Source organism: Rhipicephalus sanguineus, chromosome 1 (assembly GCF_013339695.2).
Source record: "Rhipicephalus sanguineus isolate Rsan-2018 chromosome 1, BIME_Rsan_1.4, whole genome shotgun sequence".
NCBI classification, from domain to species: Eukaryota; Metazoa; Arthropoda; class Arachnida; order Ixodida; family Ixodidae; genus Rhipicephalus; species Rhipicephalus sanguineus.
In genome coordinates this window covers 78,517,172-78,531,611 of record NC_051176.1, presented here as the reverse complement: position 1 = coordinate 78,531,611, position 14,440 = coordinate 78,517,172, and the positions used below count along the sequence as shown (strand labels likewise).

The 14,440-nt window shown below is 46.9% G+C and overlaps 3 protein-coding genes across 3 annotated transcripts; all 3 read left to right on the top strand.

Moving 5' to 3' along the window:
* The first annotated feature begins 798 nt into the window (after nucleotides 1-798).
* LOC119402278 (serine/threonine-protein kinase VRK1-like) lies at nucleotides 799-1,557 on the top strand. Its single transcript, XM_037669441.1, has one exon. The coding sequence runs from the start codon at nucleotides 799-801 to the stop codon at nucleotides 1,555-1,557; it is 759 nt and encodes a 252-aa protein (XP_037525369.1).
* Nucleotides 1,558-4,594: 3,037 nt separating this feature from the next.
* On the top strand, nucleotides 4,595-5,491 carry LOC119402193 (serine/threonine-protein kinase VRK1-like). The gene has a single exon (XM_037669345.1). It carries the CDS (start codon nucleotides 4,595-4,597, stop codon nucleotides 5,489-5,491), a length of 897 nt encoding a protein of 298 aa, XP_037525273.1.
* A 2,536-nt stretch (nucleotides 5,492-8,027) lies between these two features.
* Nucleotides 8,028-8,921, top strand: LOC119402105 (serine/threonine-protein kinase VRK1-like). The gene has a single exon (XM_037669251.1). The coding sequence runs from the start codon at nucleotides 8,028-8,030 to the stop codon at nucleotides 8,919-8,921; it is 894 nt and encodes a 297-aa protein (XP_037525179.1).
* The last annotated feature ends 5,519 nt before the right edge of the window (nucleotides 8,922-14,440 follow it).

Below are 14,440 nucleotides of genomic sequence, written 5' to 3'. Positions count from 1 at the left end.
TCACCATAGGTCGGCAAATAAATGTGGAGCTCACTCAGACTCAGTTAAGAAATATCTTTTGCGCTTAGGGTTCACTCAGACTCACCAAAATTTCACTCCACCGCACTCACTCGAACTCAGACTCACTAAACTTTTTCTCAACCGGACTCACACTCACCAAAATATTACTCACTCGGACTCACTCAGACTCACACTCATGGCTCGATCTGAGTCTGAGTGATTCTGAGTGAGTCGACTCATGAGTGAGTTTGCCGACCTATGGTCTTAGGATACCTGCACTATTTCAGTGCATGCCAGAAGCTTGAATACTGGGTTGGGAGGTCCATCGGTTTGTCAGTTGGCCAATCTCTTCAACGTTGACCTGACGCAAACGACCATATCGATTGGAATAAATCCGGCAGCGCAGTTGTTTGAAGAACAAAGAGTAACACAAATTCAAGGAAATATAATTAAATTATCAAATTTCAGCAAATGTTAGATGCTGAGGCGTTAGTCTTATGCAAAACGTTAGCGATCAGGACAGTTGGCCGCACTTCCAAATGGTCGTCGAGATCGCAAAATAATGCCGCTGCGTATAATGCTGGCCGTCTTGGGCACATGAACATGCCATGTGATCACATAGGGAGATTAAGAGAAGTATATACCCTTACGAGATTTTCGATGATGATGAAAGCGCAGATACAGTGGGGTATATTCTTAACAGCGTATCACGAACGGACAGAAGAAGAAGAGAGATTCAGTTGAATGTTTTGAGGCTTCTTCGGATACTCTGTTTCAGAGGTTCTGACTCCCACAAACATGCGTAACAGTTCCAAGAACCGGTTCATGGCCAGAGGTAGGTTTAGAGAATACACGGAGAACATCCTGGACCGGCGGGGCAAGGCGCCTTTCATGGAGATCACCTTCAGCCTCGCCATGCGCGGGATCAATCCCACTGTGTACGTCGAAAGGTGCAAGTACATCCACGCCGGCGTGAAGGCGTCCAGACGGCTACTTGATTTTCGCGACGACACTGAAAATGTGTACCGTGTGGGCTTTGATTCCTCCTGTGGGCACACGCAAAACGGCAAGCACAAGCAGTGCAAGGAAGATTTCAAGAAGGCGCACGACGGCATCACTCAGTTCAGGAGTGGGGACGCCCACATTGGTGCCCGCGCGCGAAGGAGTGACATGGAACTCTTCGGATACATTTTGCTTCAGTGCCTTTGCTACCGACTGTCTTGGAAGGATAGCGTCAAATACGTCAGCCAACAGAAGAGCACGCAGTTGGAAAACATCACCCTGTTGATGAGCAAATGCTTCCAACACAGGGACATTCCATGCGGCATCACCAAGATCCTCCAGTGCGCGGCATCCACGAAATTTGAGAACACGCCAGACTGCAAGCGGCTAGAGGACCACGGAGAAGGGCATGCAGGCGGCGGGTTTCGAGCCTTACAGCTCGTTACACTTGACGCCAACGAGGACGCCGTGGCGAAACTCGTTCTCGCCAAAGAAGCCCGTGCTGAAAGAAATCATCATCACCACGGACAGCATGGGCGTGAGCGCAGACGATAACGTCGCGGAAAACCTGCCGCCAGTCAAGGCCACCCGCGGCCGCCAGGCGACAGCCCGGAATGACAACCGCTGAACACACGCGGCAACTAAGGCCGGCTCGGTGCTCAACGGCCTCGTCAAGTAGAGCCCGAGCGAAAGTCGGTGAAGAAGAAAGCATTCTCGTCCCTTTCGGGTTGGACAAGCTCCAAGGAGTCTCCGAAGAATGGCTTCAGCGAGGACAGCAATATCATCTACCTGGACAAAGTGGACTGGAAGGTTCATCTCGGCTTTTCACCAAAACCGATACTACCGACTAGACTGAACCGTATTATTTCAATAACGACCAGTTTGTCTTATGAATTCTGCAAGATTCGAGTTATAATTAGCAAATCTCGTGCTTACCGAGTCGTTCATCGTATTTTTCCATGGAATGACGTAGCAATGCTTTGACAAATTTGTCATCGTATATGACCCGGCGTATTGTGTGCACCTGAGAGCGCTTTGGTAATTGCAAGTCCGCCTTCAGTATATATTCAGGATCCGTTATCTTACCAAATATAAAATAATATATATGTGGCCTTTTCGTCTTGTTGATCTGAGACTGACCAGCTGATTATTATTATCTGCCAATTCTCTTTTCATTTTATGTTCTCTTCATCACTTCTTTTGTTTGAAAATCTGCAGGGACATTGTTAGGTGGCGTGTCAGTTGAATTTTTAGCTGATTTTGGGTACGAATATGTCGAACGTGGTGCCACAGGACAGGATTAGGATGCCGCCATTACCGCCATTAGTCGGTTCCAATATGACCTGATGCAGCCCCGCTTGAGGAATCAGCCTTGGACAGGAGGGTGCATTTGCTTAGAAAAAAACAAGAGGAAGAGAAAGTGAAAGAGATATTACTATATTATCAATTTTCAGGAAACTTAAATGCTGCAACGATAAATGTATGTGCAAATTGCTGACAATACTTAGAAAAAACATTGTTGATCCCTCGGTCATAGGAATCGGAATAACACGAAAGTAAAGCGTGTCCTTACAGAAGTAACTAATTGTTTACTGTACATTGATATAAGAGAGTTTGCACACTGCATATTGATGTCTGGCAGCTAATGGCACCGTTTAACGTGTATGCACCCACTTTGATGATTGGTGGTACATCTCCATCCCGCCGACTAACGTCCACGTTAAACGATTAAACAAACCCTTGTGGTAGCTGTAGTAGTTAACGGTGAAAGCGTAATCAGAGAACGAGGTGTGATAGCCAGAAGAGCGTCGCATATTCGACGCAGAACTTAGTCGCCATACCGCGTCATGTTAAAATGCGATTGAACACCCACTACAAAGCCATATTTATTTTCGCAAGTGAAATCTGCCGCTTTTGTTCATCAGTTGTCAGTTGCCAAGAAGGAGCCTCATGGCGCGTTACTCCTGAAATGTTGTCTTCGGGTGTCGTTCAAAACACGAGACGTAGTAAAGAGGAAAGAACGCCACACAGGCGAACACGCACGAGAGTGTCACTCGTCAACGTCGTCTTCTTCTTCTACTGCATACCAGAATGCGCGCAGTAAAGAAGAAAGAATGCCACACAGGCGAACACGCACGAGAGTCTCACTCGTCAACGTCGTCTTCTTCTTCTACTGCCTACCAGAACGCGCGCTTCTCACGAACTAGATGTGGCTACTACAACGCTACAAACAAACGGAGGATGGACAGACCCACGGCATAAGGAGCTTCACCCCTAAAAATCATCAAGCACAGTGCGAAAACACCCGACTGTCGCCGAATGCCAGACCCCCAAGCACTTGAAGATTGCGCTTCTCTCACACGCAATAGGAACGTTAGGCCGGTTTCGTGCATTAATGTGGAAATTAATTAAGAGCGTATATCTCACCAACTGGCTGCTGCCAACGCGTTTTATTTGCCAAACATCGGCCGAAACCGCTCACAGCGAAGCGCCGCTGCGTATGTACATTTGGATACGTGGCACTGACCGGTTATCCACACTAACGCGGCGACGGTGCTGCCAGCTGTAGCCGGATCTCGCGGCACGTAGCACCTTTTCGCAAGATGCACTGCGTACGCACCGTATCGATAGCAACGAATGTCTGTAGTGGTCCAGCCAAGAAGAATTTCAAGAAAGCTATAAGCATTTCCCATGTCTGGTCGCTTTCGCAATACAGGAGACTACGGGAGCATGTCACAATCTGCATCGCTGCTCTTTGTGACGGTTTCACGGCGAACTTCGAAAGCGTTTACCGGGCACGCGCGTCCCTTTCTACGTTACAGCCTGCTCGTTCGCTCGCTTCAAACACGCTCGTATCAAAACGTGGACGAGAGCGCAAGATGTAATTCCTGCAGTCGAGGTGGAAGCGCCAAGCCATGGCATCGTGACGATAAACACTTTATTTGTAGAAAAGAGGTATTTTTGTCCTGATATCATCGCTCGGATGCTTCCACGGCGACTGCAGAAGTGACACCAGGAAGATACAACGCGCTGTCATGATTTCTCGAATTTTGCACTCGACTGTACATACATACATACATAGATACATACATACATACATACATACATACATACATACATACATACATACATACATACATACATACATACATACATACATACATACATACATACATACATACATACATACATACATACGTTCTACAGACTGGAATCGAGCTACTCGCCTCGTGTCAAAATGATCGACCTTTTTTCCCGAGCATTGCCATCACCGATCCAAGATGAGGGAAATAATTCGACCACATAAAGTAACGATATGCAGACCAAATACAACTGAGGAGCCGTCCTTATGCAAAACATTAACAATGATGACACTCGGCCGCACTTGCAACGGGATACCAAAGTAATCCCGCTGCGTATAATGACCTTGTTTCTGGGTGTCTTGGCCTGTGGACCATACCATGCGACCACATAGCGAGGTTAATAAAGTATACACTGTTATAAGATGTTCGATGATGATGAAAGCATATAGTGGGGCATTAGCTTAGCAGTGTCTCGTGAAGAGGCAGAAGAAGAAGAGATATTCGGTGGCATGCTGTACGGCCTCCTAGCATACCCTATTTCAGAGGTTCTGGATCCCATGAGCATGCGCAATGGCTTCAAGCACCGGTACATGGTCAGAGATAGGTTTCGAGAATATCTGCAGTATATCCTTGACCTGCAAGACAAGGCGCTTCTTTTGGAGAGCACCTTCAGACTCAGCCATGGTGGGATCGATGCCTTTGTGTGCGTCCACAGCTACGAGCACAACCACGCCGACGTGAAGGCGTCCAGCCTGCTACTTGATTTTGGCGAAGATCATGTAAATATGTATTTTGTGGACTTTGATACGACCTGTCGGTACACGCAAACCAGCAAGAACAAGGAGTACAGGCAAGATCTCAGGAAGGCGCACGACGTCACCGCAGAGTTCAGGAGTGCGGACGCGCGAAGTGGTGACATGGAAATCCTTGGATACATCCTGCTCCAGTGCCTTTGGTACCGACTACCTTCTAAGGACAACCTCAAGAACCCAGAGTACGTCAGCCAACGGAAGACCTCGCCGCTGGAAAACATCACCCTGCTGATGAGCAAATGCTTCCAACACAGGGCCATTCCATATGGCATCACAGTGTTCCTGCAGCACGTGGCGTCCATGAAGTTTGAGAACACGCGAGACCACAAGCGGCTAAAGAGGGTCTTGCAGAAAAGCATACAGGTGTCCGGTTTCAAGCCTTACACCAGGCTACACTTGGCGCCACCGAGGACCCCACGGCGCAACTCTTTCTCGCCAAAGAAGTCCGTGCTGCAAGAACGCATCCTCGCCGAGGACAGCGTGGGCGTGAGCGTCGACGGTAAGGTCGTGGAAAAGCCACTGCCAGTCAAGGTTACCCGCGGTCGCCCGACGACAGTCCGGAATAACAACCGCCGAACGCAGGCGGCAACTTAAGACCGCGTCGGTGCTCGACGGCCTCGCCAAATTCAGCCCGAGCGAAAGCCGGTGAAGAAGAAAGTATTCTCCTCCCTTTCGGGTTGGAGAAACAGCAGAGAATATCTGAAGGAAGGCTTGCGCGTGTACAACTACCGCATCGGCCTGGGCAAAGTTGATTGGAAGGTTTACCTCAGCTTTTCACGAAAACCGATACGACCGATTGGACTGAACTGTATTTGTGAAGGTCGACAAGTATGACTCTAGAATTACTTATGCAATAAAGATTACAGTTACAATTACCAGATCTAGTTATTCCTGAATGGTCCTTGAAATTTTTCCATGGCATGACGCCGGAATGCCTTGACAAAGAAGTCAAGAAGGTGACTTTTTAAGGTCTCGTTTTTCTTTGTTAGACACAAAATTAATGTGAACTAACAGACAATAATGTTAAGGAAAGTATAGGGGGTGTTATTTCTAGTAATTAGGATATAAATGTGAAGAAAGTAAAGTGGACGAAAAGATAACTTGCCGCCGGCAGGGACCAAACCTGCGACCTATACAGAAATAACACCCCCTATACTTTCCTTGACATTATTGTGTGTTAGTTATCATTAATATTGTGACAAAGAAGTCTCATATGTGTTTTCGTGCGGCGTGCGCCTGCGAGCGCTGTGGTAATTGTTCGCGTTAAGTATATATTCAAAATCCGTGATTGCGCAAGATATAAAACAATATATATGCTGCCTTTTCGTCTTGTTGATATCAGGCTGACCATCTGTTTATTCTTATCTTCAAATCTTTTCATTTTCTGTTCTCTTCACCATTTCTTTTCTTTGGGAATCTGCCGGAACGGCATTAGCTGGCGTGTCAATTGAATTTTTAGATTATATTGGGTAGGAATGTTTCGAGCGTAGTGCCACAGGATTAGGATGCCGTCATTATGTCAGTGCTTGCGATAAGCGTGGATAATTTGTTGGTCCGTTCGCACGTCGGTTCATGACCTGACGCAGCGCACCCTAAGGGATTGGCCTTGAACAGGACGGTGCACTCTTTCAGGAAAATCTAGAGTAAGAGAAATTGAAAAAAATATATAACTACATTATCAATTTTCGGGAAACCTAAATGTTTCAACGATAAATGTATATGGATATTGTTGATACCACGTAGAATGAAAGGAAGGCTTGTGATCGAGAAACAAGAATGAAATGACAAATTTTAATATGCAATCCTTTTCTTATATGAGGAAACTTACTGTATCACCCAAATGATCCTCTGTCTTACATCAAGTCGGCAGCACCAAAGGGACACCGTATATGAGAAATTGAAGGGGATGTTTCGGATAGGTTTTTACAGAAATCTTCCCACCCTGATTCAGATTGCTACAGCGCCTTTTTGTAAGATGCACCACAGGCGCATCAGCGATAGCAACGAATGCATGTAGTGGTTTAGCCTCGAACAATTTCAAGCAAGCTATAAGAAGTTGCTCCTGTACAGTCGTGTACAAAATTCTGGACACCACGGGAGCGCATGACAATCTGCATCGCTGCGTTTTCTAACGTTTTCACGGCTAACTTAGAGAGCGTGTACTGAGCACGCGCGTCCCTTTCTACCTTACAGCCTGCTGGTTCGCTCGTTTCAAGCGCGCTCGTATCGAAACGTGGAAGAAAGCGCAAGGTGTAATTCCTGCAGTCGATGTGGACGCGCCGAGCGATCATCGTGATAATAAACACTTCATTTGTACAAACGAGGTATTTTCGTGCCGATATCATCGTTCGAGTACTTCGACAGCGATTGCAGAAGTCTCACCATGTGCTTCATCCCATGTTGCGGTATTCACGCGTTTGAAGCAAGCGAACGAGAGGACTCGTATAGGCTAAACGCGCTCACATGGTTTCTAGAATGTTGCACTCGACTGTACATACATACATACATACATACATACATACATACATACATACATACATACATACATACATACATACATACATACATACATACATACATACATACATACATACATACATACATACATACATACATACATACATACATACATACATACATACATACATACATACATACATACATACATACATACATACATAGGTTTTAGACATCGGAATGAAGCTACTCGTCTCGTATCAAAATGCGTGGCCTTTTCCTCGAGCATTGCCATCACCAATTCCCGTTGAGGGGCAATACTTCGACCATATAAAGTAGAGGTATGTAGACCGAATAGAACTGAGGAGTCGGCCTTATGCAAAACATTAACAATCAGGACACTCGGGCGCACTTCCAACGGGATACCCAAGCAAACCCGCTGCGTATAATGACCCTTTTTTGGGTGTCTTGCCCTGTGGACCATACCATGCGACCACATAGCGAGATTAAGAGAAGTATATACTGTTACGACATGTCCGATGATGATGAAAGCGTATAGTGGGGCATATGCTTAGCAGTGTATCGTAAAGAGGCAGAAGAAGAAGAGACATTCGGTTGCATGCTGTGCGGCCTCCAAGCATACCCTGTTCGAAAGGTTCCGGCTCCCACGAACATGGGTAACGGCTCCAAGCACCGCTTCATGGTCAGAGATAGGCTTGGGCAATACCAGGAGAATATCCTGGACCGGAAACGCAAAGCGCTTCTTTTGAAGAGTACCTTCAGCCTCGGCCAGTGCGTGAGCGATGCCTCGGTGTATGTCCACAGCTACGAGTACATCCATGCCGAGGTGAAGGTGCCCAGCCTGCTACTTGATTTTGGCCAAGGTAATGAATATGTGTATCTTGTGGACTTTGACACGACCTGCCGGTACACGCAAACCGGCAAGCACAAGGAGTACAGGGAAGATCTCAGGGAGGCGCACGGCGTCACCACAGAGTTCAGGAGTGCGGACGCACGAAGTGGTGATATGGAAATCTTTGGATACATCCTGCTCCGGTGCCTTTGCTGCCGTCTACCTAAGGACAACCTCAAGAACCCAGAGTACGTCAGCCAACGGAAGACTTCGCCGCTGGAAAACATCACCCTGCTGATGAGCAAAAGCTTCCAACACAGGGACATTCTATGTGGCATCAACAATTTCCTGCAGCACGTGGAATCCATGAAATTCGAGAACATGCCAGACCACAAGCGACTAAAGGGGATCTCAGAGAAGGGCATACAGGCGTCGGGTTTCAAGCCTTACAGCAGGCTTGACTTGACGCCACCGAGGACGCCGTGGCGCAACTCGTTCTCGCCAAAGAAGTCTGTGCTGCAAGAAAGCAGCCTCGCCGAGGACAGCATGGAAGAGAGCATGGACGATTACGTCGTGGAAAAGCCGCCGCCAGCCAAGGTCGCCCGCGGCCGCCCTATGGCGGTGCGGGATAATAACCACCGAACGCCCGCGGCGACTAAGACCACCTCGGTGCTGGACAGTCTCGTCATGTTGAGCCCAAGCGAAAGCCGGTGAAGAAAGCGTTCTCGTCCCTTTCTGGTTTTACACGCTCCGAAGAGTCTACGAAGAAAGGTTTCCGCGAGGACAGCAACATCATCGGCCTGGACAAGGTGGATTGGAAGGTTAATGTCGTGTTAATGCCGATACGACCGATTGGACTAAACTATTTTTTAAATGAACGACTAATTTGACTAGTGAATTAGTTATGTCACAGATGTCGTGCTTCCTGAACCGCCCATTGTGTTTTTCCATGGCATGACATAGGAATCATTGACAAAGTTGTCGTATATATCCTGATGCACGGTGTGCACGTGTGTGGGCAATGCTAGTTGCCCAAGTTTAATATATCATAAGCATCCGCGATTGCTCCAAATATAATATAATATAATATATATGCGGCCTTTTTGTCTCGTTGATATGAGACTGATAAAATGTTTATTTTTATCTTCCAAACCTCATTTTATTTTCTCTTGTCTCCGTCACTCCTTTCGTTTGCGAATCTACAGGAACGGTACGTATTAGATGGCATGTCAGTTTAAATTTAAGTTGATTTTGGAGACGAATATTTCGAAAGTAGTGCCGTAGGATTAGGACGCCTTCATTATGTCAATGGTTGCAATAAACGTGCATAATTGAACTTTAAAAATGCATGAACTTGAGCTGTTGGTGCATAATCATAGTAGAAAACAACGCAATACGACGGAGACAAGAAAGACCAAACAGGACCAACGCTGACTACAAACAGGTGCATTTGTTTTTGCTGCACAAATATATACACATACAACACAAATATGTACGAGCTAGAAAATTCTTCTACCTCCCCTCCGTATTTCCCCTTTCCAGAAAGCGTATGTATTTGTGCAGCAACAATAAACGCACCTGTTGGTAGTCAGCGTTGGTCCTGTTCGGTCTTTCTTGTCTCCGTTCTATTGCGCTGTTTTCTAGTATGATGATGTGAATAATTGGTTTGTTGGTCTGCTGTCCAGTCGGTTACTCAATGACCTGATGCAGCCCCTGCCTAAGGAATCGGCCTTGAATTGGGTGGTGCAGTGGTTCGGAAAAATATAGAGCAAGAGAGACTGAAACAAATATTAATAAATAAGCCATCTCCAGGAAACTGTGAAATGTTGCAACTACAAATGTATGTGGAAATTGCTCATAATAGTTCGAAAGAAAGCTTGTAAATCAGAAATAGAAATCTAGCGATATAAATTTTAACAAAGAATCCTGGTTTGCTCGTGTGGGAAATTGAGCGCGGCATCGTAAACGCTCCTCTGGTTAAAATCAAATACGGCAGCACCAAAGGAAAGTGACAAATAGAAGCCGATGTTTCGGAGGGTTTTTTATAGAAACCTTTTTAGCTTGAATCAGATGTCTACAAAGCCGTTTTCTTAGATCCCCCCCCCCCCCTCTGGTGTAAGAATACTTTAGGTGTTGACGCTTTAAGCCCAACGCCACGGAGAGCGCGCACAGATTGCGTTCGCTAGTACACGCGCCGGCTGCGCCACCATTGGGGGCGCAATGGTGTGAGGGCCCGTGTACAGTACTCACGGATTCAAACACGACATCACATATTTGGGTATAAAGACTGGTATGCTCAATCGTTCGAGATAACCACGTCATGTCACGACGAATGCGGTCTCTAAATATAATGTCGGCGCTCATCTACGCGTTGGAGTCAAAATTACGCCTACATGGCCCGAACTGAAGGTAGTGGAAACAAAAATACTCGCATTACCTAGTTCTAAATTGTCCCTTTTCGATTCGTGAGTACTGTACACGCTGCGGGGAACCTAAGGAAACGACGGAGCACGTTCTAATTGAATATGGAGATGTCCGCCTGGGTGTATGTTTGGGCACTAGCCTTGGGTTTTAAGGACAATGATGGAAAAGCAAACATGTCCGCGATAGGAATAAGTAACAGACGGTTGTAGGATTGGTGGCACAAATGTAGAGAGAAAGGACAAAAGAAAGGAAGGGAAAAACAAGGTCAGTCTGCTGCAAGGGGCAGGGAGTTGGGCTGTTAATTTATGGTCTTTTTCTTCTTCTATAGCGAGATCGTTTTAATTGAGGTAGGCTAGGCATTAGGCCGACTTAAAAAAGAAAGGTGTTCTTTTTCTACCTTGGAGGGCGCACACATTACCGCCCCGTTATAAAGGGGATGCTCACAGCATACATTCATCCAGCGCGACGAGGCGAAGGTGCTGCCGGTGGCACGCTTACCTCCGCATAGGGCTATTGAAGCCAAGGAAACAGTGTCAGCGAAGTTATTAAATGCGAAGTATTTCTTAGCGAACCTCAGGCACTTGGGCGTTTCTATCTATGTATCTATTTATCTATCTATCTATCTAGCCGCCTACGTCTGGGCGCTCTCCTGGCCGTCTCCATAACTTCTAATATACCAAAATTGGCGTAGCAGGGGATCGGTGTATGGTGAACACGATGCACTGGTCATGACATGAATAACGCAAAATACCTGTCGCGTACGTCATGAAACCCTTCCTCTCAGACACGTGTGGCACATGCCCGCACACCACAGTTGATGTTATGCAGGTATGTGCCACAGGTGATACAAAGTCTCAACCAACACAGTAAACGCGAACACACACGATGACACGCAAGGAAAGTGATAATAATAATAATTGTCGGGGTTTTAATTTTGACCATCTGGTATTCTTTTATGTGCACCGAGATCGCACAGTACATGGGCATCTAGCATTTTGCATCCATCGAAATGCGACAGCCGCGGCTGGGATCGAACGCACGACCTTCGGGTCAGCAGCCGAGCACCGTAACCACTACACCACCGTGGCGGACACGAGGAAAGTGAGGAGGCTGAAGACAGAACACCCCTAGAAGACGCTCAACTACCATGCACTCGTTCACGTGGTCCGCAACGTGGACCACGTCGATTACGCAAAAACCGGGGTCAATGCTTCCTACAATAAATCTGCCGAGAAAAAAAAAGGCCTCTCATCATTACCGGTTACTTCAACATTGATTTACAAATACCCAACAACGCCTGGTCTTTATACTGCGTGAAAGACGGCTTGAATGTGGACAGGGCATCAAAAGACCTCGCTGCCACGTGCTCAACAGGAGGCGTCATAGATCATTTCATCATAAGAGCCATCCAGGATTTCCACCAGCTGTGCTATACCTCGCACTTCACTACACTTAGACGCCTCGTAGCCGCGATCACGAACGGATCCGATTAACAAGTCCGGTCCAGCTGCTGGTGCTACCTGATCACGGTGATCATAGGCGTACGCACAGGGAGGACAGGGGGGGGTGGCCGCCCCCCTGATCACCTAAGAGGGGGGGGGCGCAAAGTCAGCCCCACACATTGACATAATAGGGAAGGGGGGGCTCTGTGACACCGGGGGGGGGGGGGGGGGTCAATGTCAGCGCCATACACTGACATAATCGGGAGGGGGGGAGGCGCTGCAACGAACCTTCGCCCCCTCCCCCTTAAGGGGAACCCTGCCCACGCCTGTGGTGGTGATGTGGTGATTTAGCTTAGTTGCGAGTAACGCCTGTCCTGTGCATCTGTGTTCCTTCTTTGTCTTGTTCGGATTCGCGCTATCCAGTATTGAAGAACATAAGCACTACATATCAGCTTACCGCGTCTGGTGATGGTAACACCTGAGTTGTTGTTGGTATCGTTACGCAACTGTAAACACCTGGTTAAATAATACATATGCGACTCTTCAGGCATATGAGTGCGCCCGATATCGTCTACGCTGTTTATACCACTTCCACATTTCTCTAGCGTCATTCCGTAATGTTTCGCTCAACATGAAAAATTATGCCACTGTTACCATCCCGCGCATGCTTCGCATAACATCGATTCCCACGGTACATGGGATCTGCGTTCTTTTTTTCAATGATATTTCGAGCTGCTCTCCGTGTTTTGTCAGCTACAGTTTATATGAGTTTGTGAACTTGAGTTTCTGGACTATATTGTATGTCACAAGCGGTCGCCCGATATTGTCTACGCTAAAAGTCGTCGACGAGGAATGACAAGCTTGTAGGCTGTTGGCCATTCAGTACTTTCAAAATAATGCAGCGACAAACAGACAAGGACGAAACGACACGACGAGGACGGGCGCTGAACATCCAACAAGATTTATTTGAGGTTTGCATATATATGTATGCTGTATGGTACAGTGCGTCATCCTGAGCCCATGCGTAAAAACTACAGCTCTTTGTCGGAAAGCGTTATGGAGGCAACACAGACGCAACACTCCGCGAAATTGGAGATGCGTTCGGCTTCAACAATTTCTCGCGCCACGCACATTCGGTTTTTCTTGATTATGGAAGCGTGTTTTAGGTCGGGCGAGCAATCCTGACACGTTACACAATGGCTAGCTAGAAACCCTTCAAAGTATTTTCCCTCGCGCGCATTTTTCAGATTGTTAGCATGCTTCGTGTAGGCTCGATCATAAACATACACCCGAGTGGATATATCCACATTCAATTAAAACATGCTCCGTCACTTCCTTAGCTTCCCCACAATATGTATACGTTTTTCTTCTTCTTTCCTGAATTTCGATTGATAACTACGCGTTTTAAGGCAACCTGACCACGCTTCACAGTAAAGTGCTTCCCCTTGTATTGTTGTAAAATGCCTCCGTCCTTATTAACAGCGAAGCGGTTCTAGCTCGGCATAAAGTGTGTGGAGTGTGTGACCGTGCCCGAAAACTATCACCATCATGAACGGGTATGTGCCACAGAATTTGGGCGAATCCCACTACTTACCGCTACGGCATGACCTGTAATAACCCGGAGAACGAGTACACAGAAAGAAAGAAAGAAAGAAAGAAAGAAAGAAAGAAAGAAAGAAAGAAAGAAAGAAAGAAAGAAAGAAAGAAAGAAAGAAAGAAAGAAAGAAAGAAAGAAAGAAAGAAAGAAAGAACTAAACACAAAAAAAAGTTTGCCGAAAAAAAATCCGGCGGAGCTTGCACTGAGCCGCGCAAGACTAGAAACAGCGACACTGGACGATTCTAAAGACTAGCCTGGTCGCTTCTAAGTTCTTTCTAGGCCTTAATTAGTTGATGCAGGTTATTTCTAGGCTGCTTCTAGGTTGCATTTAGGTCGTAGCTAGGCTTTACCTAGGTGGTGCTAGGTTGTTTCTACGTTGATTCTCATCGCAGAGAGGTTCGAGTTAAGCCACAGACAGCCACAGTCGCGAGACGGATGTCCAAACTCCAGTGACAGAACCTCGCACTGAAACCAAGCGTTCGCACCTCTCATATATCTATGGACACTTCGTCGTTGGCGTAGGCCTTCCATCGCTTCGGTGGTCTTGTCGCAGCCACCGTTGCCTTTTCCGGTCCCCAGTATTCTCTCCTTGCACGTACTCAGGGTCTTCCGCTCGCCGCCATCGCTTGGCAGCCATTTGTTGGGCTAACAGTTGCCTTCTTCCTTTTTAGTGGAAGTTGGGTGTAGTGGGATTTACCCAATATCTGTGGCGCATACCCGCTAATGATGATTATAATTTTCTTATAGGCCCCACAGTGCCAGATACCCGT

Bases quoted from the DNA above. Each gene is read 5' to 3' on its own strand.
- LOC119402105 (XM_037669251.1), top strand. From the start codon at position 8,028: ATGGGTAACGGCTCCAAGCACCGCTTCATGGTCAGAGATAGGCTTGGG.
- LOC119402193 (XM_037669345.1), top strand. From the start codon at position 4,595: ATGCTGTACGGCCTCCTAGCATACCCTATTTCAGAGGTTCTGGATCCC.
- LOC119402278 (XM_037669441.1), top strand. From the start codon at position 799: ATGCGTAACAGTTCCAAGAACCGGTTCATGGCCAGAGGTAGGTTTAGA.